Source organism: Papaver somniferum, chromosome 7 (assembly GCF_003573695.1).
Source record: "Papaver somniferum cultivar HN1 chromosome 7, ASM357369v1, whole genome shotgun sequence".
NCBI classification, from domain to species: Eukaryota; Viridiplantae; Streptophyta; class Magnoliopsida; order Ranunculales; family Papaveraceae; genus Papaver; species Papaver somniferum.
The window spans coordinates 79,032,452-79,057,288 of NC_039364.1; the positions used below are offsets into that span (position 1 = coordinate 79,032,452).

General features: G+C 36.6%; 1 protein-coding gene and 1 pseudogene across 1 annotated transcript; one reads left to right on the forward strand and one right to left on the reverse strand.

The window, feature by feature from the left end:
- Positions 1-13,844: 13,844 nt before the first annotated feature.
- On the forward strand, positions 13,845-19,547 carry LOC113297717 ((DL)-glycerol-3-phosphatase 2-like). The gene is made up of 5 exons (XM_026546286.1): positions 13,845-14,349; positions 17,609-17,669; positions 17,895-18,042; positions 18,203-18,282; positions 19,148-19,547. The coding sequence occupies exons 1-5, from the start codon at positions 13,854-13,856 to the stop codon at positions 19,278-19,280; spliced, it is 918 nt and encodes a 305-aa protein (XP_026402071.1). The 5' UTR covers positions 13,845-13,853; the 3' UTR covers positions 19,281-19,547.
- Positions 19,548-19,925: 378 nt separating this feature from the next.
- On the reverse strand, positions 19,926-21,187 carry LOC113292759 (annotated as a pseudogene).
- Between the last annotated feature and the right edge of the window lie 3,650 nt (positions 21,188-24,837).

The window sequence follows — 24,837 nt, forward strand, 5'->3', positions numbered from 1 at the left end:
TGAAGTTTCGCCAAAGCTACTTCTTTCTCATGTTTTGCTAGGTCCACAGACTTGGCCAAATCATTAGCAATTCATTTTTGCTCATCATAGTATGCATAGAGCTCAACCTCCTCATGTTCCAAGTTTGTTGCATATGAAGCAGAAGTTCCATTTTGCGATGTCTCATCTTCCAAGTTAATAGCCGGAGCTTGCATAGATTGCGCATCAGACTCTTCAGGCTGCACAATTTCGTCAGTCCGAGCATTATTGTCACCTGCCACACTAGTAGGTGGACTTGGAATAATTGTGCGTGTGCCAGCAAAAGTGACACCACCAATTTTCACGGGTTTTTGCTTAGAGACTTGAACAACACCGTTATCCGCCACCTTACCCTTATCACCCGCATCTTCTTCTTTATCATTACCACCATCGTTGCCATCTTTGCCATCTCCTTTGTCTAGCATATTTTCACCCCCCATTAGGCTTTGGTGGATCCTCCTTGTTGTATTTTCTAAAGTTCCAATATTTTAATTCATCCATCCTAGCTTGGTGGATCTTGCGTTTCTCCTCATCTTCTTCAACATCAAATTGTCTCTTAATTTCATTGTATTCCTTAGTTCTACAATTTGTCTCAACATGCCCAATGGATTTGCAATATTTGCAAAAATCAGGTTTATTTAAAACTTCATAATCAAGATGAAAACCTTCAGCCAAATCCTCATCATCAACAACAAGCTTCTCGAGAGGCTTAGAGAAATCAATGTCGATAAGAACCGCGGCAAAATAACCGAATTCATGTTTTAGGGTTCTTGGATCCACACAAACAGGCTTGCCAAGTCCACGAGCAACCCTCAAAAGAATTTCCTCTTCCCAATATTCGAGACGTAGCTTCTCAAAACGAACCCAAACAGCTGCTCTTTTGATCGACTCAGCTTCAGGATTGAACATATGCGTCCAAGGTTGCACCTTCAACTGCTTCTCCTTAACTTTCCAAGGACCTTCATAGCTAATTCTCTTACGATCAGCTTCATTATACAGTTTGATAACAAAATATCCTCTAACCCAAGGGATGAATTGAACCTCGCCTGATAGCTTCCATAACTTGCATAAAATTTGTTTAGCTTCATCAAACTTCACCCCAAGAGTTTTAAAATCAAAACGGCCAACAAGACTGAATTTCCAGATTTCTTTTGACCTAGTAATAACATCTTTTGGGATTTTAATCACAATCTCACCTGTAGAAGCTCGAACTGGAGGATGTGATAGAGATTCCGCATCAATACCTGACATAACATGGGTGCGCTTCTTCAAGACATTGGCATAAGACTGACTTCCTGATTCAGTCCGCACAATAAGCGTACCATTAATAAGATTTCCATGTTCATGCAGATTAGGGTTTGCGGATTTTGGCACATAGGTTTGCCTAGTCCGTGATTGAGAACGATTTCTATTCCTAATCTGATTTTGTCTAGCAGAACCGCGTGAGTGATCACCACGATCTGGTGGAACTGGCTGATTAAGCGCCATTGAAAGGCGCAAAATCAAAGAACAAGCAAAAAACGCGTGAGAAAAAACAAAAGAGAGAAACCCGGAGCTAGCCGGCCAAACCCTAGGTTTCCGAAAAAAATTTACTCCCAAAACACATATATTAGTTGTTTCTAAAGAACCAATCACATCCCAAAATATAAAAAATAATAATTTTTAGGGATATTTTGACTTTGGGTCACAAAAAAATAACCAAAGTTGCGTTTGGGTCACGAGAAAATTTTAATTAGAGTTTGGATCATGGGACCATGGTTGACCGTCTTGATAGTTTAAAAAATAATATTTTTTAAATAAATTTATAATTACTTAACAACGTTAGTTACCTCCTACGCCACCTCAATCACCCACTCAATCACAAATTCATAAAAAAACTTACGGATAAATATACCGGCGAATCGATCTTTATTGGTCCAGTACTAAATTATACAGTGATGATACATACATTTAAATATGGTAATGTGAATATTATTTAAATGGAATCCAGTTTCTCTTATAATTCAAGATGAAATTTCTGACCAATAAAATGTGTAGAGATCTCGATCAGAAAAAAAGAATTTAGTAGAGATACTCAATAAACAGAACACTGAAATTGCTATTTATAGAAGTAGCTACAGTCGACTCTGTTAGAGAAATTTAAGGTTTTTCTAATCTTCTTGTTGAGCTTACCACCATCCAAATCTTGTAGAAGACATTGTTGAAATCTCCATGGTAGAGAGAATAAATAATTTTATAAGCATCGGCTCAAGAAACAAAATAGATCTTGATCTTGGGAATTCAAACATAGAAGCTGGATTTGGTAACCGAACGAATCCAACCACCCAACTGATTCATTTCTAACTCAATCACACATTACAATTTTCTTTCCCCTGGCATTAATTCCAATGAAAACCCCATTTTGGGTAATTAGACTGTTAAAACTTGTTCTTTCACCTTCTGTTTCATATGGGACAGATTAAATTATTCTAACTCGTTGAATCAAGCAGATTACAGAAACACAGAATAAAAATTCAATAAACTGTGATGTGAACGATAAAAAAAGATGCAACTCTGTTTACAAATATTTTATACTCTTATGTAAACAAATGGCCAAACCTGGGTTGCAGCTATTTCACGGCGGTCTTATGGTATGCTGAAGAAGATGAACAAAAGAAAGGGACGACAGTGGCCGTGGGGGAGAAGAAGATGTTAGGTTTTGATTTTCGTCCGTCAAATTAATTTGTGCCCTACATGCTACATGTATCTAACAGAAGTAAAATGGCACAATTGGTAAATAAATTGAAAATTGAATTTTAGTTAGTCATTTTCTTACTTAACCAGTTTTTGTATTTATCAAGATGGTCAACCACGTTCCTGTGACCCATACTCTAATTAAAATTTTCCCATGACCCAAACGTAATTCTAGTCCACTTTTTTGTGACCCAAAATCAAATATCCCTAATTTTTATTACATACATACATATAGTATGCTTACACATATTATATAGTAGCAAGGATATGCATGGATTCCACAATATATAGATTTGTAAAATAATAGCGAGTATAAAAGAGCTCGTTATCGATTCCTACCTCATTTGATGACAAGCCTCGTCTACCTCGAAATCCTTAATCCACTGGTTCATCCTTTGAACCGATCGTTGTTAATAGAGACAGACTGTTAATTACATAACCTCTCTAAGAATATAGCCAATAGGAGGATACAATAACCATAGTACAATATTTTACAAGTTCACAGTTGATGCCTAAGTGAAATTACTAATGGTTATATAACCCGATATTTGGTAATTTTGACAGAAATTCATATCTACTTAGTCAAATGATGTCAATTTTAATGTCATTGGAAAGCTCTCAAAAAACTCTACAACTTTGCGTATAGAACCGAAAGTTAATTTGGACCCAAAGTGGTCCAAAATATCAAAACAAGATCTCTGGTCCGACTGGCCCGGCCCATCAAACCGACTCGCTAACTCATCCGGATCAACCCATAACCCGATCCATTAATCCGTTTACCGATTCGGTTGAATTGGTCTGACTCATGTTGAGGCGGTCATTATCACAAAACTTGAAAAATAGTTTTAAGCATGTTTAATTTTTATACAGAACTTGAAAAATAGTTTTGAAGTCTCTAGATTTCACAATTCTAAATCAAAACTAACACCTGATAGCTCTTTAGAAAGGTGGCAGTATCCTCTACAACTTGGTCGTTATGACCGGAAGCCAATTCTGATTCCTAATATACCTAGAAAAGTTGATTTAAACACTCACTCATCGATGGTTCTAGAATTTCAGTCACAACGGGTATACTTCGAAATTTCATGACAATTTCTCTATAAATTCATATCAACGAGACTCAGTTGCTATAAAAAATGAGAGACCCATATACAAGTTTCATGTTTACCCAAAGACTAATTCATGCTTTAATATGACTATAATGATGCTCAAACCTAGGGCAGAGACACTCAAACCACATAAAATCATGATCACCATGTTATTCGTATCTTACTTGATTTTATTATATTTTTAACATTTAAATACCACCGATATCATAATAACACATTACAAACTAGCAGAAAGGATACTTTAACCAAATAGGACTCATCATGAACACCACCATCATTCTCATCATTAACTTTATTACCATCTACCATTCTTTCTTCATCAAAAACTAATGAACTACATGTGGCTAGTATTATCATCAACTATCTCCCTTATTAAACCTCTCTGATTTGTATTATTTCTCTCGGACACATATATCCTCTCTATTATATATCCATCTCATCTAATAATCTCCATGATCAATAATCTTTATCTATGATATTCTTAGTCTCCTCTATTCTTTTCATTTCTTCATTAAAATTTATTTTGTACTACTTGCTCAAGGTTTCTCTAATTTAATCTTAACTCTAGCTTCTCATTTCTCTTTAATATAATGGAAATGATATACCCATGAAATTCTTCTCCTAATCTTTGTTTCTTTAAAGATATAACACCACCTCCTTCCCCTCATGCTAACACGTGAAGGAGATAAATATAAACCTAAGTTTGATTAGATTCAATATATAAGAATTTTATTATACTTCCATTACACTCATCACATGAAGCTATATGTAAATGGGAATGTAATAACGATGAGTTTTTCTAACTATCTCTTGAGTATTCGGGCTTCACTAATTTCTCAAATTTAAACGGTCCAATGCCGAAGTCAAACTTTGTATACTCATCTTCCAATTATCTTATTGTTTTCATCCGGTGTCCAAATGACACGTTCAAGTAGTCAATTTCACATAGTTTTTCGAGATCTATCTTTTGGAAATATTTGTTTGCCCAAATTATTATTTTATTTACTAAAATAATTAATATTCAGTTTTTATTTATTAGGTCAATATGCGGTGTAATCGGTAATTGACTAGCCTAATGGTGTTGGTGTGATTAAGGGTCTTAAGCCAAAAGTTGTTGTTAGAAATCATGGAAAGGAGATAGCTGAGGAGTCAAATGCTATCACTCCCTCAAATATTTTCCCTCCTACTTAACCCTAAAAGCCTTTCTCATTTGAATCTTTACCAACTTTAGCCTAATTCAAAGAGAGAATGGATGTTGACCTCAAAAAGGTAAAAAAACAAGCATGGAAAAACAAGAAGAAAGCCCATCTTTTCAGTTCAAGCAATAATGGTCCGCAGGAAAATGGAAATGTTTGATTAGAGCTAAAGAGGAAAAAAACCACATTACCAGGAAGAAGAACCTGAAACCCTCAAAAGAAACAGAGATGTTGTTGTTGATAAAAGGTTGGAAATGCACATAGATAAAGAGAATTCTTTGGCTAATATAGTATCCTGGGGAGTTCATCTAATGATATTGGGGTAACATTCGTTCACTCACCTTCCTTTAAATTTTTTACCAACATTTTTTACATGATCACCAACATGTTTTTCATAATTTAAGGCATGATAAGTAATTTATCTTGCAACACAAAAACTATCTGACACACTATGAGGCTACTACTAGAAGAAGTATTTTCTAGTACCCAATTGTATCCTATTTTTGGCAATTTTTCACTACTAGAAGAAGTATTTTCTAGTACCCAATTGTATCCTATTTTTGAATGATTACCTAACACCATCATATCTAATATGCTTGACATTTTCTATGAATATCACCCCACCATGCTGAACAATAATCCCTGCTTGAAAGGTGGAAAAATCCCTTTCAAATTCTTTGTCTCTTGGATTGATCATGAAGAGTGCAGACAAATCATTTTAGCTTTCTTGAATTTGATGATGAGATGGAACAAAAAACTTTCTAGATGTCGCTTTCATAATAGCGAGGAAACTAAAGTACATCAAGATCATCATCAAATTCTGGAACAAGCAGGTCTATGACAACATCAAAACTAACATTGAAGATTGCAAGAATTATCTGGATTGACTTTACAACAACTATCACAGAGGTGATTGAGGCCAAGTGTTAAATGATGCCGGGAAAAAGGTCAATGAATGGATGAACATCGATGAGACATTTTGGAAAAACCAAAAGTATAGATCAACATAAAGCTTGGGGACATAACACTAAATTCTTTCATAGATCAACTAAATGCATAACCAAAAGAAACAAAATTTAGTATATCCAAGATGAAAAAGGCAACTGGATTACAAATACTGAAGATGTTTCCAACTGCTTCACCAACCATTTATCTAGAATGGCAACCAACGAGAGTAATGTTATAAACCCAGACATTATCAACCTCATACTAACTACCATCTCCCCTCATAACTATGATACTCTAAATAGAATTCCAGACATACATGAAATCAAATCCAATCTCTTCCGCATGGTGGGTGATAAAGCCCCTAGTCCTTATGGTTTCCCTCCAAACTTCTTTCAATCCAACTGGAACATAGTGGGGGAGGACATTGTCCAAATGGTCTAAAACTTCTTCTCTTTTGAGGAGTTAAAATCCACCTTCATATCCCTTATTCCAAAAACAAACAACCCCTCATCATCAAGCCACTTTAGACCCATCAGTCTCTGCAACACTACCTATAAAATCATCTCCAAACTCATATATATCCCAAAGAATAAAACAATTTCTGCATAAAATCATATCCACATACCAATCTGGTTTTATCTCTGAAAGACAAATCTCTGATAATATTGCAATAGCCCATGAAATCATTCACAACATGAGATCCAAAAGGGGTAAGAGATGTGTTAATGGATGCATGTGGATAAAAATTGACATGGAGTGGATTGGGATGTCCTAATGGCTATTATTGAGAAGATTGGTTTCAATGACCAATATATGGTGTCGTAAAATCCACAAATACATTTAGACTATAACTCATGTTGTGTTGATCAGTTGGGCACCTGAAAATTCTTTATACCATTCAGAGGCATCAGATAAGGTGACTCCCTTTCTCCATACCTCTTTCTCTTCTGCATGGAAGCGCTCTCTAGAACTCTTATTCAAGCTGGAGAAATGGATCTTACATCTGGAATAAATATGTGTAAAAGGGATCCTTCTACAAAAAATCTCATGTTTGCTAATGACTACATCATTTTCTACAAAGCTAACAAAATTAAAAGCCAAAACCTGATGGATATCTTCAAAATCTTCAGTAACAATACTGATGATAACCAAAGTGCTCGTATTAGAAATAACATGGAAGTTCAAATGCTAGACTTGAATGATAAGTACCTTGGATCACCGTTATTCATTCACATAATCAAAATTCTTTCTTGTAAACCCTGGGTGGATAAACTTAAGCTCAGACTCTTTAGTTGTAAGAATGGTCCTCTAAATCCATCAGGAAGGTACACTTTCATCAGGTTTATCACCTCTATCTCTAGCATTTACTAAGTAAATTGTTTCAAGTAGTTAAAGTGAACCTTCCAGGACCTAATCAAAATCCAGAGAGACTTCTTCTGAGGCAAAAACATTCACAACCCAAAATGCTACTACCCAAAAGCATGAACTTCAGTTTGCAAGCCAAAATATTTGGGAGGGCTAGAATTTATGAATATGGAGCATTTCAACAATGTTATGATCATTAAAATTGGTCGGTGTCTGGAAAAAGACAAGGGCTCCCTCTGGTACAAACTAACGGATGCTAAGTGCCTCCTAGAAGGAAATACCCTTAACATGGACATTAATCCCAAGGTTGGTGACTCGAAATGGAAAAATAATCAACATATGAGAAGTCTAATGGACTGCAGACTACAACAACCTATTGATTAAAACCTGACAAATGTCCTGAAAATATTCTTCTAGTGACTCGTCTCCTTCTGGATAGCGGGGATCGGGATATCCTCAAAATCAACACCTGGTTCAACACTATTGAAGCCGAAGTTATCACTAACTTTACCACTCATCCAGAATAGGAAGATTAAATTTACTTGAAGCAGACAGACTCTAAGAAGTTCACTGTAAAATCTCTCTACAGAGCAAAAATCGACAAAATCTATAATGCCGATACGCAACACATGGACAGGGATGACATCTGCAAAATGGATATTGCTCCTGTCACCCAAATATGCCTATGGAAATGTGCTCATGGAATTCTCCACACAAATGCAAAGACTGCTAGCATACTACATTAAATTGACCCCATATGCAAGCTATGTAATAGTGAGGGGGCACCATGACTTATCTTTTCTTAGGTTGTCCTGCAGCCACCTCTGTATGGAAGCTTTTAGTGGAGCCAAATCATGGTGAATTTAACTCTAATACCACTTTCATGGATTGGTTCAACTCTTGGTTTGATTCAAGCAACAATGGATCAAGTTTAATAGTAACGTGTATGCCACTACATGTTGGTATATCTGGAAAGCTAGGTGTGACTTTATCTTCAATCACACCCAATTAAATGCCAGTCATACCTTTAAGAGCATTAAACAACATTTATGCTCTTATAACAGGGTGCATCATTTGCAGGATCATATTCAAAACAATATTCTCTATACTAGAGAAAAAGATATCCAAATTTCTCCTCCTTCATCTCCAAGAGAGAACTTTGGAATTACTATAAAATTTTGCACTACACAAGACTCTGACTCCCTTATGTATTATACTGCTCTAACTGCTCTGGATTTTGCAGGAAACCATGTTAGGAATAGAGGACATCTAGGACACGATGGAGAATGGGGAGAAACATGAGGAGATGAAGCTTTCAACCAGGCTAAATAACTGCAATGCACTAATGTTGAAATCTCGGTTGAAAATATGGAAATCCTAGTTTTTTTTACTATGCTCTGCCAACACACTGTCCAGGGAAAATCAATCTCGGTTACTATGAAACCAGTGGACGAGAAAACGATGATGAAGAAGGCAATACAAATATCATGTCTTTTGTTTTAGTAGGACGTAACATTATCCATAGAACTCAGAACTTAGTTTCATTAAATTTGGCTTTCGCTTGTACTCAACTCGGGATGGTAGTGGTAACTGTTGTTAGAGCATTGCTCGGTTGAACCCACCAAGCGTTGGTATGTCAAGTTTGGTTCTCATATTTTAGTGAATCAAAACTCATGTTAAGAGTCGCTTGATTATGTATTAGAGTCAACTTCATATAGGTTAGCTTGAAAGTATTAGAATATGAGACATTACAAGTATTGCGAAGTCTTGAAGATGTGAAGAAGAAAGGAGCTACAACGACAATAATCATCCTTTCACTTGAGGTTAGTGATATTTGACTTGAATTGTTTCATTCCCTAACGTATCTTTCAAGTCGTTCATATTGAAAACAAAACTGCGAAGCATATTTGAACTCTAGATAGACATAGTATTAAGGAATACAATACGAGGTTTATTGCTTAATCATTAAATTTTGTAGATAAGACGTCGCCATAATCATTTGAATGCCATTGTGATTATGTATTGGTATGAGGTGAGGATTTCATCCCAGGGAACAATGTTTTACATGTGTTTTAAGGAAGTAAGTTCATAAACTTGTTTGTGAACCGAAAAGGAAATTGCCAGGCGTTATTGGTTTTGTTATTCATTGCATATCTTATGAACAACCAATATGTGTGATTGAGTATAACCGTTCATGACTTGTTTGTGTTCTTGGTAGAACTATTCACAAAGGCCTGACTTATGTATTGGTATGACTTTTATTAGTGAAACCGATCTTAAGTAATCACCTGAGATGGTATGATCGGGTTTGTGAGTTTATGTCTGACCAAATATGGGAAAGGGGAACCGATCCTAGTAAGAGGTGCAGTACATCACAAAGGGGAACCGATCCTTGTATGAGGTGCAGCAAGGTTTATAGAAGAAAGGGGTACCGATCCTATGAACATGTGCAACACGTTTTTAGGCAAAGGGGAACCGATCCTATGGACATGTTCAACACATATAAGTTAGATACCATATATATGTGAGGAATCGATCCTAGTACCTAGTCAACCGAATTTTGGAAATCTAGTGTGACTATGCACAGTACTCACATGGAAGGTAGAACCGAAACTTGTTTTGGTAGAACCGTTAAACCCATGATTGTGATTGAATGTTATTTGATCAATCACATAGTTCTTGAAAGTCAGATGAACCAATTCTAAACTTGTTTGGAAGTGTGACAAATCGGTTTCAAGGTTGTACGTGTGAAAGAGAACTTACAAGTAAGGATGTCGACATACTTTGAACACGTGCTATGAATGTTTATTTCATTAATTGTTCAAAGTTATTCCTTAATAGCTAAGGGAAGAGAATCCCAGGATCGAAACATAAATAAGTTAAGAATCTTTTAATTAAGGTATTTAACTTCATTTTGTAGGGAAATAAGAATTAGTAATGTGCATTTACTAATTAAAGATTTTCCGAGAGATTTCGATCATTATTTTTGGACAGAGCATTTCCAGGAATTATGAAAACCGAATTTGTGATTTAATGAATATCTTGAGAATATTTTCGGTTTTGGAAATTCCTTGGTGTCCAAACTTCCTTGTCTATAAATACTTGAAGTTTGCCTTTCTAGCAAACTAATCCTTCGTAACAACAAGCTTCCTCTTTATTGTGTTTTTACTGGTGTAGCCGCCTATTCGGAGAGGAGAGTAACCTAATTAGGCGAAATCTATTACGACCGCTCAGTTTAAAGTCTTCTTTGGGATTGAGAATCTCTAGCGTGTACCGTTGGTGGGAAACTAGATAATTGCGGTTTATCTTTTGTTTTCTTTGATTTGATTGACTAAGGTGGTTGAACTTTGATTGCACCTAGTTTTTTTATGCTTGAGAATCTTCTCTTCTGATATAAGATTCACTCAAACTAGTTCATAGTTTCGACAGGGATCATTAGACTGTTGTTAGTTCTAAAGACGATCTTGTGATAATCCATTGTTAACAGACTCTGTTCTATGCGTGATTGATCGCAAGAAATTCAATTGATTGTGTGCAGGTGTTTATTGAAGATCTAAAAAGATTTGAAGACGAAGAAGATATTGAAGATTTCTGATTTGTGGGTTCATAATCTTTGGTGTGCACAATACTTGTTTCGGTAAAAGAGGATCCAATTAATAATCGATTTATCTTTGTGATAGATTGGATTGATTAATTGAGTAGATCGGCATCAACACAGTTCTTTGGATTAATAGTGTTGTTGGCTTAATCTTAAACGATTACTTCGGTAATTGAACATAAGATAGATCTAAGAACCCGACGAAGAAGTTTATGTTAAGATAAACGGAAGAGCCTTTGTCCGACTCATATCACTTGGTTGAATAGAGTTGATACCAAACAGATTTGTTGTTCCTTTACTATTTGGAATACGAACCAAAGGAATTGTTCCCAGTACGTGACTAAGGTCGGAGGCGTGGGAATACAGACGAAACTAGGTGAACTATATGTTTAGTTGCTTGGTATCAATTATACGAAGTTAGGTGTAATTTTGCGTAGCGGCTTAATCCTGAGAGTATTCAATTCTGGACAAGGTCCCGGGGTTTTTCTACATTTGCGGTTTCCTCGTTAACAAAATCTTGCTGTGTCGTTTACTTTATATTTCCACATTATAATTGATATATTATAATTAAAGTAAATTGCACAAACGTTAATTCCTATTTACTTGATAAGTGAATCCTATTGTGTTTGGTTAAGTCCGAACCTTTTTATCAAGTAACATACTTCGTTGTTGTATTGTCTCGATCTCGTATCCATATACGATCACACGAAGTGTGAACCGATTAGTTGTATTGTCTCGACTCAGTCCATAGACAATGACTTTCGGAGAAAGGACTTATAGGTAGGAAAAGTTTTAGCTTGAGGTATATTTGGGTACCCTCGCCTTTTCAATTGTTATGCCAATAACCCTAGTTTGTACTCCTAAGTAAAACTTTTATAAGTTGGAGAATGTTGGAAGTGCTTTAGATAAAAAGCACTTTAAAAATATTTTACCAAACGCCAATATCAAAAATTATTACCATATACACGTTTTGAAAGTGCTATTTAAAAGAAAAAAAACAAAGCACTACTAAACCATGCATAAATAAATTTGATCCGAGATGCATAACCTTTTCGCATGAGCTTTGGCTATCAACTATTAACAAAATTTACCAAATTTTTAAACGGCTGATTTTCTTTTGATGGAATTGGTGATTAATAAAATTAACATACGTGTAAATTTATGTTAATATTAAAGATAGTCACAAGTTCTTTGTCGTTAAACTTTCTGTTTAAACCTTTAGTTATAAATATCATTGAATTATCTTTGACGAACGAGTTGTTTATTTATTTTTATAACTCAACTGGATCCTCTAAATCTGACTCATCTATGTTTAGCTGATTACATATGAATTTGACCTATTGCTTCTGACTCAAAAATTATCAAATTGTAGGGTTATATAATATTTTTTGAGTCTAGTTAGATATGTGCCAAACAAGTTAGACACAAAATTGCACCTCACTCAAATGCCTCCAAGTCAAATGTATGAGTTGAGTCAAACCTCAACCCAGGCATAAGAAAAAAATAAAAAACAAATGATTTGATATCTGACACAGGTTCAGACCCGAGTTAGATCAAAACAAACAAACAAGATGCAACTTATGAATGAAGTATCTTTTAATGAAATTTAGAACTTCTCAGTATGATGAAGAACTTGTGTAGTTTTCTTCGTTCTTGTAAGGTTAGAGTCTTTTTAACCCTTCTCATATTTCTGGGATTATTTCTCTTTATTTTAAAATTTTTTGTTAGATGGAGAACAAAATGTGATTTGAAGGGAGCGAAGGTTGCAGTCGACTCACTAACTATGGTCAATTTTAGAATTTTCTAACTCGGCCTAGTATCTTTTACCGCCACCACAACTAGATTTTTCACACTGTGAACTTTTTCATAAAACTTTTCAAACCTATAAAATTTAATTTCAAAGTTTTCATAATATCAAATAAAATCCATAAAATACAAATTTTGAATTAACTGTCTTCATGTTCTTATGCTAATGACTTCGATGTAGTTTCTTATTCAGAAAAGTAAATTTATGAATAACAACGGCTAATTCTCCACCATATCATTTTGTTGATGTTACTCAAAGTTTAGTACCGTTGAGTTGATGTTACTCAAAGTTCAATACGAATGAACCCGATTGCTCCTCAGTATACATGACTGTACCAGAAGTTTCCACACATACATAAATTAAGCAAAAACTCTAAACAGACCACCACCAAAAACAACTCCAAAACCGTTGTGACACAGATGGTGGACCCAACTCACCCTTAAATGCTCCCGACTAATTTCCTGAGAGCGGGTCCCGCCATCCCCACTCACATGACAATTTTGGTGATGTTTATGGGACGGTCTGCCTAGAATCACTTCAAATTAAGATACAATCCAAATAAAAGTGTATATACGTTCTTCATCAATAATCTTCATATAAAAACCAATACGTGCACACTATCAAAAGATACATTCTTTCATTTCGAATATAATCGTATGGCCTAGGGTATTACAAATAAACTTGATCCATCACGTATTGAATTGTTTTTATTGCATTATAAGATGTAAAGAAAAACTAAATTATGTTTTAGAAGCATTGTTCTAATCAACACAAATTTTGGTTTTTTTATTTTTGTTAGGTATTAGAGGTTTTCTTTTTTCTTTTCTTTTTGCGGTCAGCACCGTGGATGGAGAATATGTGAAGTATCCCCATGTATATTTTTTTTTTCTTTCTTTTTTGTTGAATGTGTGTGGAGAATTTACATGATTTATATGGACTGATACCACTCCTACTAAGGGGTGATACCATTTGGTCGATCCAATGATTAGGAATGCTCCCGATCTATGGTATCCCCTAGTAGGAGTGGTATCAACCCATATAAATCATGGAGAATTTTGTGTCTCTCTGGCAAAAACAAGATGCTTGGAATCCGATTCCAAACCATTCCGGGAAAAGCAAACCAATCACTAACAAGAACAACTTGTCCAACAACAAAACTCCAGCTAACTCGTCTTCTCCGTATCCCGTTCCCTCCCTTTAAAAGACCATCCTTTTCTCTCTCCAAACTCAACTATCACAAGATCTTTTCTGTCAAGTATTACCAATCAACAATGGCTAATCCCTCAAATGAGATCTCAACTAAACCTAATATTACTCATGTCATTTTTGACATGGATGGTCTATTACTTGATACAGAGAAATTTTATACGGAAGTTCAAGAAGTTATCTTAGCTGGTTATGGGAAAACATTCGATTGGTCATTGAAAGCTAAAATGATGGGCATGAAAGCTATTGAAGCAGCTAAAGTGTTTGTTGAAGAGACTGGAATTAGTGATTCATTAACTGCTGAACAATTTCTTGTTAAAAGAGAAGATATGTTGTTGAATCTGTTTCCTACTTCAGAATTAATGCCAGGTATTATTTATTTATTTATTTATTTATTATATGAATTCCTATACATTTCTATGAATTGAATTAGATTAAATTGATTTGTGTTTATATTTATGTTATTATCACTCGTGGGTTTTCAATGGTTCTTGTTTCAATAATTACCGGTTAGAATCATTTTTCAGTGGTCTTATGTTTGATCTAGAAGTACAGTGTAATTCAGAGTGGGGAAGACCAGTTTAGTTGAAAAAGTTTAGAATATCATAAACACAGTTTGTTTTTCAAATTTTTATTACCTTTGTAATCATTAACTACAATGCAGTCAGTTTAGTGTCTTGTAAGAACTGGCATATTAGATGTTGGCATATGTAGGGTGTGACAATGGAAGGTTTGCTGTAAAAATTTCAGTGATCCGAGTAATGCTGTAAAAGAGACATGAAGGGTTATGTAATTATATTGGTATCTGGTTCATAATGTCAAAATTATGTGATGCATAGTAGTGTTTGTTTGAACACTGATAGGTGATAGGTACGTAGATATTCTTGATGCGTTTTGATCATTGGTATCATCTATATGTGTATTCTTTTATGTCTAGGTTCATGGTGTTTTATGTATCTGTAATTCTCTGTTGATTCCTATTTTGTAGTTATCTTCTTCTTGTTGTGAAAGAAAGAGCGTACTTAGACAAGGGAAATGTAGGGAAATCAGATTGGTGTTATTGGAAATCCCATTTCTAGATTCCAGTCCAGGAATCCATTCACAGGATTGTGATTCCGTTCCTGCCATCGAAATATATCCTTATGAATGTGGCTTGGAATTGTCATAGAAAATTTGCTAGCGATCATGTTTACCTTGGAAACATAATTTTTTGTTACTGTCTTGGCAAAACAACCTAGATTCATGCTTTCATGTAACTTTGAATCCCAACTCCAAAATGCTGCATTCATTGGTTATGGAGCTTAGACACAAAATTAATTCTACTACTTCTGAACTTCCCTAAGTGTGAAAATAGGAGCACGACTATATAAAGTAAAAAAAGCTTGTAAAGCTATCAGAAGTAGTAGCAGAGTAGCTGCTAGAAGTGTAAGAAACCGCCATGAGTTGAACACATAATTCTTCATAAATTTTGTCACTCTGACCTTCCAGTTACCATCATAGTATGTGTTTATATCTAGGATCACCTTATCTAACAATGGCACTTTAGTTATTCTCACTGATTTACTCATTCCATTCCACAGGTTAGCCACCTCTTCATCACTTTTCAAGCGGTTCAAAAGAATCCCACTTTCTCTTAGTAATTTTGCATCATCTGCAGTGTCTATAACCCCATTCATTAGTTCAGTATAACGCGTAAAAACTAACGGCCCAGATGCAGTGGATGCTTCGTAAGCAACTAAATTTCTTAATATGACCTCACTATTAATGTCCAAACTAACAGCAGGGAGGAAAAGGGTAACCGTACTCTCATCAAATCTGATGGTTTCAATGTTTCCATCTGTGGCTGAAAAACGAATGCCCGACTTGAAGAGTTCGGTTACAGATGGGATATTAATCTCCTCAATCAGTGGCGGTTCGTTAAGGTTTTTGTTCGGACCATCACTTTCAGGTTTTATGTTCTTATTTTCTTGATAGAAGAATAAATGCTGGATGGGTAGTTTGAACAAGGAAAAGCAGGGAAGATGAGTGAGGATGGTCCATATGGCTACTAATGTAATGGGTTTAGAAACAGTAGCATTTTGAAGGAGACAGATTATTTTTCTGTTAAGCTTTTTCAGCCACATCCATATCTCATGCATCAATGTTTTTACATTACCGGTGTTGGCAAAGTAAGATTCGTCGTCGCCTTTTATTGTCGTCGCCCCATTGTCACTTTGATCATTATCAGATTCGTTTGTCATTGCAACTGAAGGCATTTCTTCTGGTTTTCTTTGCACGAGCATATAGTATAGACAATCTAGCAAGTGAACACGCCCTGTGACTGAAGCTTGACCATTTGAGGAGAAGTGATCGTCATCCTCCGATGTTATCTTGAATGGGGAGATTTCTTTAAATAATCCTCTTATCATCGAACACAGAATATCGTCTGCTGTTTCTAAGGATGAATATTGGACCTCTAAGATCTTTCTAAGTAAGAATAAAGGAATCTGATTTTCGAGCATCATGACATCTCTTACGATCGCATTATGGGCGGATCTCCTTCCCGAGTAGTCAACCAAATGCAACATCCTAAATGATACTTTTGGTAGGAGTTTACCTTCTTTGATGGCAAAAATTTGAAGAAATTCGAGTAAGAATGAAGCATCAACAGCCATGAGCCATGCTAGAGTTTCACAGTTAAAATCGATATACTTATGGTAGCATGAACGAATCCTTAGATCGAGTTTTGTCAAGTGACCTTCAACTAGGTGTTGGAATTTAAGCCCATCCATCAGTTGTTTCTGCCTTCTCTTGGCTGCTTCAAGTTTGTATCTTCCCATCTCATATAGCTCAGGTCTCCAATGATGGTAGGGACCAAGGGATATTTGCTGAGGAATGTAAGCATCTGGTTTGTATGCCTTAAGGCTTTTGGGGACATTAGAGATGCAAACAGAGATAGTGTTGCTATCCTTGTCATCTTCGATGTCTCCTTCTTCTAGGATTTCTCTTATTTGTATGACCCATTGGTGCAAGTCTAAGTTAGGGATTGACGTTGATGAAGTTATGGTTGCTTCTGGAGCAGGAGGCGACATGTGTGCTAAGTGATAAAGAGAAGTAGTTTATTGGGTGCAAAACATTTTTTTTTCGTTCTTTACATGTTCGCTCAAGCTTGAAAGAAGTTAGGAGGCTTGAATACTGTTATTAAATGCTAGTTTATATGTTATGCATGTAGAGGTAAAACTGTAATAGGGTATAATTAATTCTGAAAGTTGGAGTTTTGTTTTGGAAGAACAGGTAAAGTACAAAATGCTTTTTAATTCTATTAATGTTTGGCCATAAAATTTTTATAAATAGGTAACTAATCAACATTTACTTTTTCCGTTTCACTGATATGTTGTTAGAGTACATATGTTAGCAGACTTCTCTGATTATATTTTTATTGGTACATGTTTTTTTTTTGGTCGTATTATTTTCCAAGGACTCTATAATATGTTTGCACCAATGATTCAAAATTTGACAATCCCGAATGACTGAAACCTACTGTATAAGCGCCACACAAATTAGATGTTGATAACAGAATAGCTGTATTAGTAACTTGACTTAATCTCATATTAGCTCTCATTGACCAATTTCTATTTCATTTTTACAGGGGTTAGTCGTCTAATTAACCATCTTGAAGAACATGGGGTACCAATTGCTGTTGCTACAGGGTAATGTTTTCATTATTTTCTCCTGTATTTGCATACACAGTTGGATGTCCTGCGGCCTTTGTACGAAAACTGAACTCATGCCTTCTTTGAAATGAGTAGCATGATACTTCAGTAAATGAGACTTTTTATTTTTTCAGAAACTGGTTTATCAACTAGACAAATGATAGAAAGAATGTTTCAGAAATCATGAATTATTGATCCAATTTTCCTGTCTTCTTTTGGCAGTTCTCATAAAAGACATTTCGAACTGAAAACACAAAAACATGGTGAAATATTTTCGAAGATGCATCATATAGTTACGGGGGATGATCCAGAAGTTAAACAAGGCAAGCCAGCCCCAGATGTATTTTTAGCAGCTGCCAGAAGATTTGAGGTACTCCTAATCTGAAATATTAAAAATTTAGATTATAATTCTCTCTTAGGTTACATAAATTAGCAACTGATATTCTGCTGAATATTTTCTGATGGCATTTTTTTAATTTGTTAATTGTCGATTCTGTAAATTGTTAGCAACAATTTTTTCCATGATCCAGGAGAGCCCAGTAGATCTGACAAAGATCCTAGTCTTTGAAGATGCGCCTTCAGGAGTCGCTGCAGCAAAAAATGCTGGAATGTAAGTAGCTACAAGCTTTATTATTCCTTTCTTATTGAACATGTTTCAAATTTGATTTTGGTGGGAGCCTGACACAAAATTCTATTCCTTATGAACAATTGAAAGCTGTGAAACTCATAATTTGTAGAATATCTAATTTTACTAATGAGATTGCAGGGTACATAATAGCTGGAAAGGCTTTACAAAGTTCTTCAAAATTGTGTGATTTGCTCAATTACCTAAACAAATATAGAATTTGCATGTTTACAATAAATTCAGAAAACATATTATTGGCTTGTGCTGAAATAATGTTGATGGAAGCACTTTGAGGTCTAATATATCATAATCTATGTAGCAGTGAACATGTAAACTAAGTCTGAATCATCAAGTACGAAAAATTGAGTGTATTCAAGAGATTCTTTGACAGTTGATGTAAACTACCAGAGAGCACAAACTCCCAACCTAACTCCTAATTACTAGTAAAACATTTCTTTGTTTGGTAATTGGGTGGATACCAGTCGAAGTCGTTCGGGAGTCTGAATCTTTTCACACTTTCCAAACATGGTTTAAACCCAAAACCAGGAATTTGGTTGAAGTTGCTTCATTTCCGTTTCCGTTTCAAGAACAACCAATTATAATGTTAGGATTTGTTGGCCAACTGCCTGATGTTTCGAGTAGCAGCACTAATCTTGTAGTACTATGTTACAATTCTTATGTCAGACATACGACATATAAGATAAGCTTGGAATTCCCCCTAACAGGAACCCAATAACGCAAAGAAAAAGATTACTCACAGCTTATCACATTTTGAAATAAAATGAAGTATTTAAATTAAGTAACCCGATCCAACTTTCTTATGTTATCAATTTCCTACTGTCCTGTGCAGGTATGTAGTAATGGTTCCAGATCCGAGATTGGATGATTCTTATCAAGCTGCTGCAGATCAAGTTCTAAGTTCCTTGTTGGACTTCAACCCAAGTGATTGGGGCTTGCCATCTTTCAAGGATGCCACAAACTAAAGTTGCAGCTGCAATATTTGGTAAGATTTAAGCACTATTTCTACAGGCAACAGTATGATTCAAAGACCTTAAATTTGAAATATATCGATTGAATTAGCTGAAAGGCACTGTCAATAATTCATCTGCCCTAATGAACAACATTATTTTAGTTGAGTTTAACAATTTTTGTGATATGCCTTATACGGGGATGATTGGCAGAATACACTTCAACAGTTAAACTTGAATTTCATAGTTACGAAGTATGTTTTAGGTTTAAATTTATGAGCACGTCAGTGTAGAGGTGTGACTGCTGTTTAAATTTTTTTTAATGATTTTCCAAGAATCTGTCTTTTCATATGTCATTATCCTCAATAACTGTTCGTCCAGTGGTCACTTAATATCCTTCCTGGTTCAGCTTAGACTGCACTCCTCAAACCCATTGTTTCTTTTTTAAACCTTGAGTTTGAGAAGTCAAATTCAGCTACTTCAATACTATAATTCAGATCCAAACGATTACCGATACCAAACTTTTCCTTAGATAGTCAATAAACCATGTATGTGACACAATCTGAGGCAATTTAGTATTTTTATTGTCTCTGATCTGAGGTAGAACTCCGTATTAAACTATTTTTATTGTCTCTGATCTGTGTGTGTTTGAAATTCATCTGAGTAACCACACTCCATATTAAACTATTTTTACTCGTACATAAGAAACAAGAAAGATCACATCAAATTGTGTTCATATGATCTATACAGCATAAACTCTTACATTACAAATTCCCAACCCTGATGTTAGGTTTTTTGTGTAGGTTTACGTATGTTCCTTGCTTAATTCGATTTTATTGTGTCTTCATATGTATAGCTAAACATGAAAAGCTAGTAGTGGTCTTAATTGGTACTGTTACAATTAGGGTTCTACTCCTCCCCCTCTGCCTCTCCTTGGTTTTGCTTTAACTGGAATTATCCGAATTCTCTTTGCTACTCTAACAAAATCCCTGCAAAATTTCAGAAGTGTAATTTAAATTCCTCCAAAACTAAGAAATAGAACTAGTAGTAGTATACCAAGGAGTTGTTAAAAAAAGATGTTAGGTTTGTACTTACTTCCAATTAAGATCTCCAGCAAGGAGAAGGTCATCTTCCATATCTTCATAAGCAATAAGGTGACCAGGAATGGCATTAGAGAGAGAAAGCAGTTGTTCTTTTTTACTAATAATATTGTTGTCAATGACGAGTGTTGGAAGATGATGATCTCCTATTACACCTGCATCGACAAACATTTGACGCAGAGCTTTAGCTAGACTATGATAACTCGAATGTTTATCAACATATTGAACGACCTTCAAGTACTACCGTCACTTTTGGAATCACTTTCAAAAGAGTTTCATCTTTTTTATTTTGCTGATCTTCGAATTCTACACTATGAAAACCATGAAAGTTTTCAATACGAAGCTGCATATTACTATTGTTTAGAAACATAGCTTTTGGATGATGATTATGAGTAATTGCAGAACTGACGGGTCTTGCGTAAAATCCAGAACTCGGGTAATTGTTATTCACGGTTCTGTGATGATGATCATCAGAATTATCTGTATTGAGTTTCGTTTGTAGTATCGAGTTTCTTCTTTTTAGTGTATCTTGTTGTTGTTGAAGAAGATGATGATGAGACTTGAATGAAATATTACTCATGACCTCTTTTCTTCTGATGAATTTTCTAATTTCTGGGATTGGTTGGAAGATCTATGTTGAAGCAAATTAATTCTAGAAACTGAAGTTTAGAGAGGGGCATGGCAGTTCAGTTAAACTTGTTAGGTCATTATATAGCCTCAAAATGGCTTGTGACCGTTTCTGTCCACTGTTTACTTTCTTGAGAGTGTAAAAGATGGTGTCTTTAAACATTTTTCTTATTTATTGGGAGTTGGACTGGTGGAGGAAAAAAAGGCGTGGGGTAAGTTCCATAGGAGCTTCCAAGGAGTTCAGGTAGAAAAAATTCTTTTTTTTTTTTTTTTTTTTTCTTGAGAACTGAATTGAAAAACGTCCATACGCTGTAGAGGCGACCGCGCTACGGTCGGCGAACGTATCGCGAGTTTGACTAGGTTTGGTCGGATTTTGTCCTGTCAGTTATATTTTTATAGTGTAAAAATATTACTTTATTTTCTAGATTGGCTTTGGGGAGTATCATACGCGGATTCGTATAATACCGTGAAATTCGCGAATGAAACGCCGGTGTGCCGGGATATTTTATTTGTCTTTCCTGGAAACCGAATATCTCCGGAAAAGATTCTCAGTTCAATCATTTTCATTTGGAAAAATTAGGCTAAGGCCCGACCCATGGGTTACCCATAATATGAAGCTCTTAATTAAAAGAAGTTTAAATCTAGGGTCCGAAATATTAAAAGACGTTGATACCCTTGTGAATATTGTCAAACCCATAATTAAATAAAATTTAAATTTAGGCCCAGAATTATTAAAATACAGTGTGATAATGTTCCAACCACCACAACCACCTCCGACCACCGCCGCCGCCAGCCACCACCGCCAACAACCTCTGACCACCGCCACCACCCACCACCTCCCGCCACCACCACCATATGGATGTGTACACAGAAGTTACACATGCATATGGTATGTGTATCCAGAAGTTACACATGCATATGGCATGTGTAGTGCAAAGTTACACTATTATATAGATGTGTACTCAGTAGTTACACGTGTGTACGCAAAAGTTACACATGCGTATGCCATGTGTAGTCCACAATTACACATGCCGTAACAGTTGTACATCAAAATAAACATACAAAAGTTACATGTATTAGCCTTGATATTTATTTACAATAATTTCCCCGCCTATCAATTATAGTAATCAGTTGTTATTGATAACAATACACAAGTTAAAACACTTGATATGAAAAACAAAATCCTAGAAATGAGCCACCACATCCTATAATAGAACTGTTCTCATCCATTCTTGCCTTCCAAGATACCAAAATGCTTGCATATCTCCAATAAAATAAACATTTGTGGGATTAGGTTGGATGAACAAAAAGAAAGAAACAAAATTATAGAATAATTTAAAGGCGAATAACAAAGATCATAGAAAAGCATCTAAATAACTCATCTTAGCATGTGAACCACAAGATTGATGTCCAGACCCGGCATCTCGTCGTAATCGTAGGCGAAGACATCCTTGTAATCTTTAAGTAGCGCGATCAATGCTTCCCTTTCTTCTTTATCTAAACTCTCGCTTATCATGATGAAACGCTCGTCTTCTTTCGTTCCTATATTGACCTTCTCCATCCCGTCCATAGTGAGATCTCCTGGCGTTCTCTCTTCGGCGATCTTGGCGGTAGTGTCTGTCAGCTGGTTTCGCATCTCCTCGTCATCAATTGTGCTATAGGGAAGCTCAGACAAATTTGTTCTGCGGTTTCAGAGGGAGTTCCGCTTCGCTCATTGATACATCGGCATAATCTTGCACGTTCGCGGATGCTCCCTCGATTAATTGCTACAAGCGGTATACGTGCCCTCCATCCGGCTTAGAGAAACACTGAAAACTAGGATGCTCCTCTCGCTTCCTTTTTCTTTCTGTCGGAAATACCATCCTGGATGGGCTAAATACAGACTTGACCGGTCCCGGTTTTTCTTCCTCTCCCCACTTAGGTAACGGGATGAGTTGTACCTCAGGCACTTCATCTATTTTTTTCGGCTCGTTATAGAAGATCGCGTCCGCCATATATGCTTCCTCTGGGTCGAAAGGATTGCTTGTGGCTGGAATCCGGTACTGCTTACCTCCTATGTTGGTCTTCACACATTGGTGGTACGTTGACGCGACCACCTTGTGATTAAGCAGTCATCCTCGCCCCAGTAATACGTGGAATGTGGTGTCATCCTCCAGTAGGTAAAACGGTGTGGGCGCTCGGATACGACCGACCTTCATGACCGGGTTAACGATTCCAATAGCTGTCTGAGCATGGCCTCCGAACCCTTTTACCGTTGTGACTCGCATTCTGATCGCGGACCGCTGCCCAGAATGTCTAGTGTATGCATGGAGATTAGGTTCATAGACGCGCCTCCATCGATGAAAGCTCTCTTTAGCGGTTGCTTGTTGATGTACGCCGTTAGGAATAAAGGTCTAAGGTGCTCCCACGGGTAACAGATATCTTCATCGGTGAATACGATCACCTCCTTGGGGAGGAGACCGCAGGGCCTTCCCGCTGTTATAGGCGCTATAGCCTTGGACGCTTCTTTGATTTGATTTTCGCTGAAACCAAGCGAGTCGAAGAACTGTTGAGGCAACACCGTTTTGGCGAATTGGCTGGCCACGCCATCTGTGTTTGCAAATGCAGAGTTCTCCATTCCGACTTCGCATGCCTCTTCTTCATCGTCATCCCACGGTTTCCAGACATCTCCGCTCGGGTCATGGGAGAGCATCATGACTTGGTGTTGGATCGTTTTGCTGCCTTCGGGATTATTCATCTCGATCTCGCCTATTTCCAATTTTTTCTGAAGCATCCTCTGAAGGTTGAAGCAGTCGATTGTGGGGTGTTGTATTCTTCGATGGAAGTGACAATACCTGGCGTCGTTTTTGTCGATGGTGCTAGGGTCCATTTTTGTTGGGGGCAGTTGAGTTTCCTTGTTCGCTATCCATTGTTCCAACAAACCAACGATTTGTTATTTGTTGCAGGGTAAGGGCGGTGGAAACGCTTGTGTGCTCAACCCTCTCGACCATTATTTGTGCGAGTATTTCTAGGTACGGTTGATACGGTATTGACTGAGTTACGCCAGATGTAATCTGAGTTTGGTTCCTCGATGCAGTCAACGATTCTTGCGGCTGCTTCTTCTAGCTCCACGAATGTGGGGAAATGGAAGTTGACTAGGCTTTTCTTAAAGGATGGAGTCATTCCTCGCACGCAAATTTCCACCAGCGCTTCCTCCGTGACATCTTCATGGCAATCCAGGGTGAGAAGACGAAACCTGGCGATGTATTTTCCTATCTCCTCGTCTGGGCGTTGGTTACACTTTCTCAAGTCTATAGTTGTGACTTTCCTCTTTGCTGAATAAAAATTTTCTGAGGAAGAGCGTAGACATGGTCGACCATGACCTAATGCTTCCTGACTTTAGGTTGTCATACCAAGTAAATGTTGTATCAGTTAGCGACTTTGGGAACTCTCTCAGACATAGTTTGCCATCATTTGCGCGATCATTCATAGTGGACAGGAATCGACTAAGGTGTTCCCTCGTATTTCCTTGGCCATCGTAGACCTTGAATTTCGGTGAAGTGTAATCTTCTTGGTATCGATATTCTGTGATTTCGGAAGAGTAATGACTAGCCATGAAATTGTAGTTATCTTGTTTCACGACCCTATAGTTCATCTCTAAGTACTTTTCCATCGCCTCCTGCGTCGTAGCTCCAGGTTCTTCTTCCCTTTCCTCCGCGTTCTCCATTGCTTCTTTAGCATTCTTCTCGGCGCTGGCTACTTTCATGAGCTTTCTAAACTCTTGCTCTCTGCGTACGTGGTCTTCTAGCTCCTTCCGCATCTCTTTGAGGGAAGGTTGGATGAGCGTCGCTTCCTCGATTTCCTGC

Bases quoted from the DNA above. Each gene is read 5' to 3' on its own strand.
- LOC113297717 (XM_026546286.1), top strand. From the start codon at position 13,854: ATGCTTGGAATCCGATTCCAAACCATTCCGGGAAAAGCAAACCAATCA. The intron at 17,670-17,894 runs GTAATGTTTTCA...TTCTTTTGGCAG, and splicing joins CCAATTGCTGTTGCTACAGG to TTCTCATAAAAGACATTTCG. The intron at 18,043-18,202 runs GTACTCCTAATC...TCCATGATCCAG, and splicing joins CAGCTGCCAGAAGATTTGAG to GAGAGCCCAGTAGATCTGAC.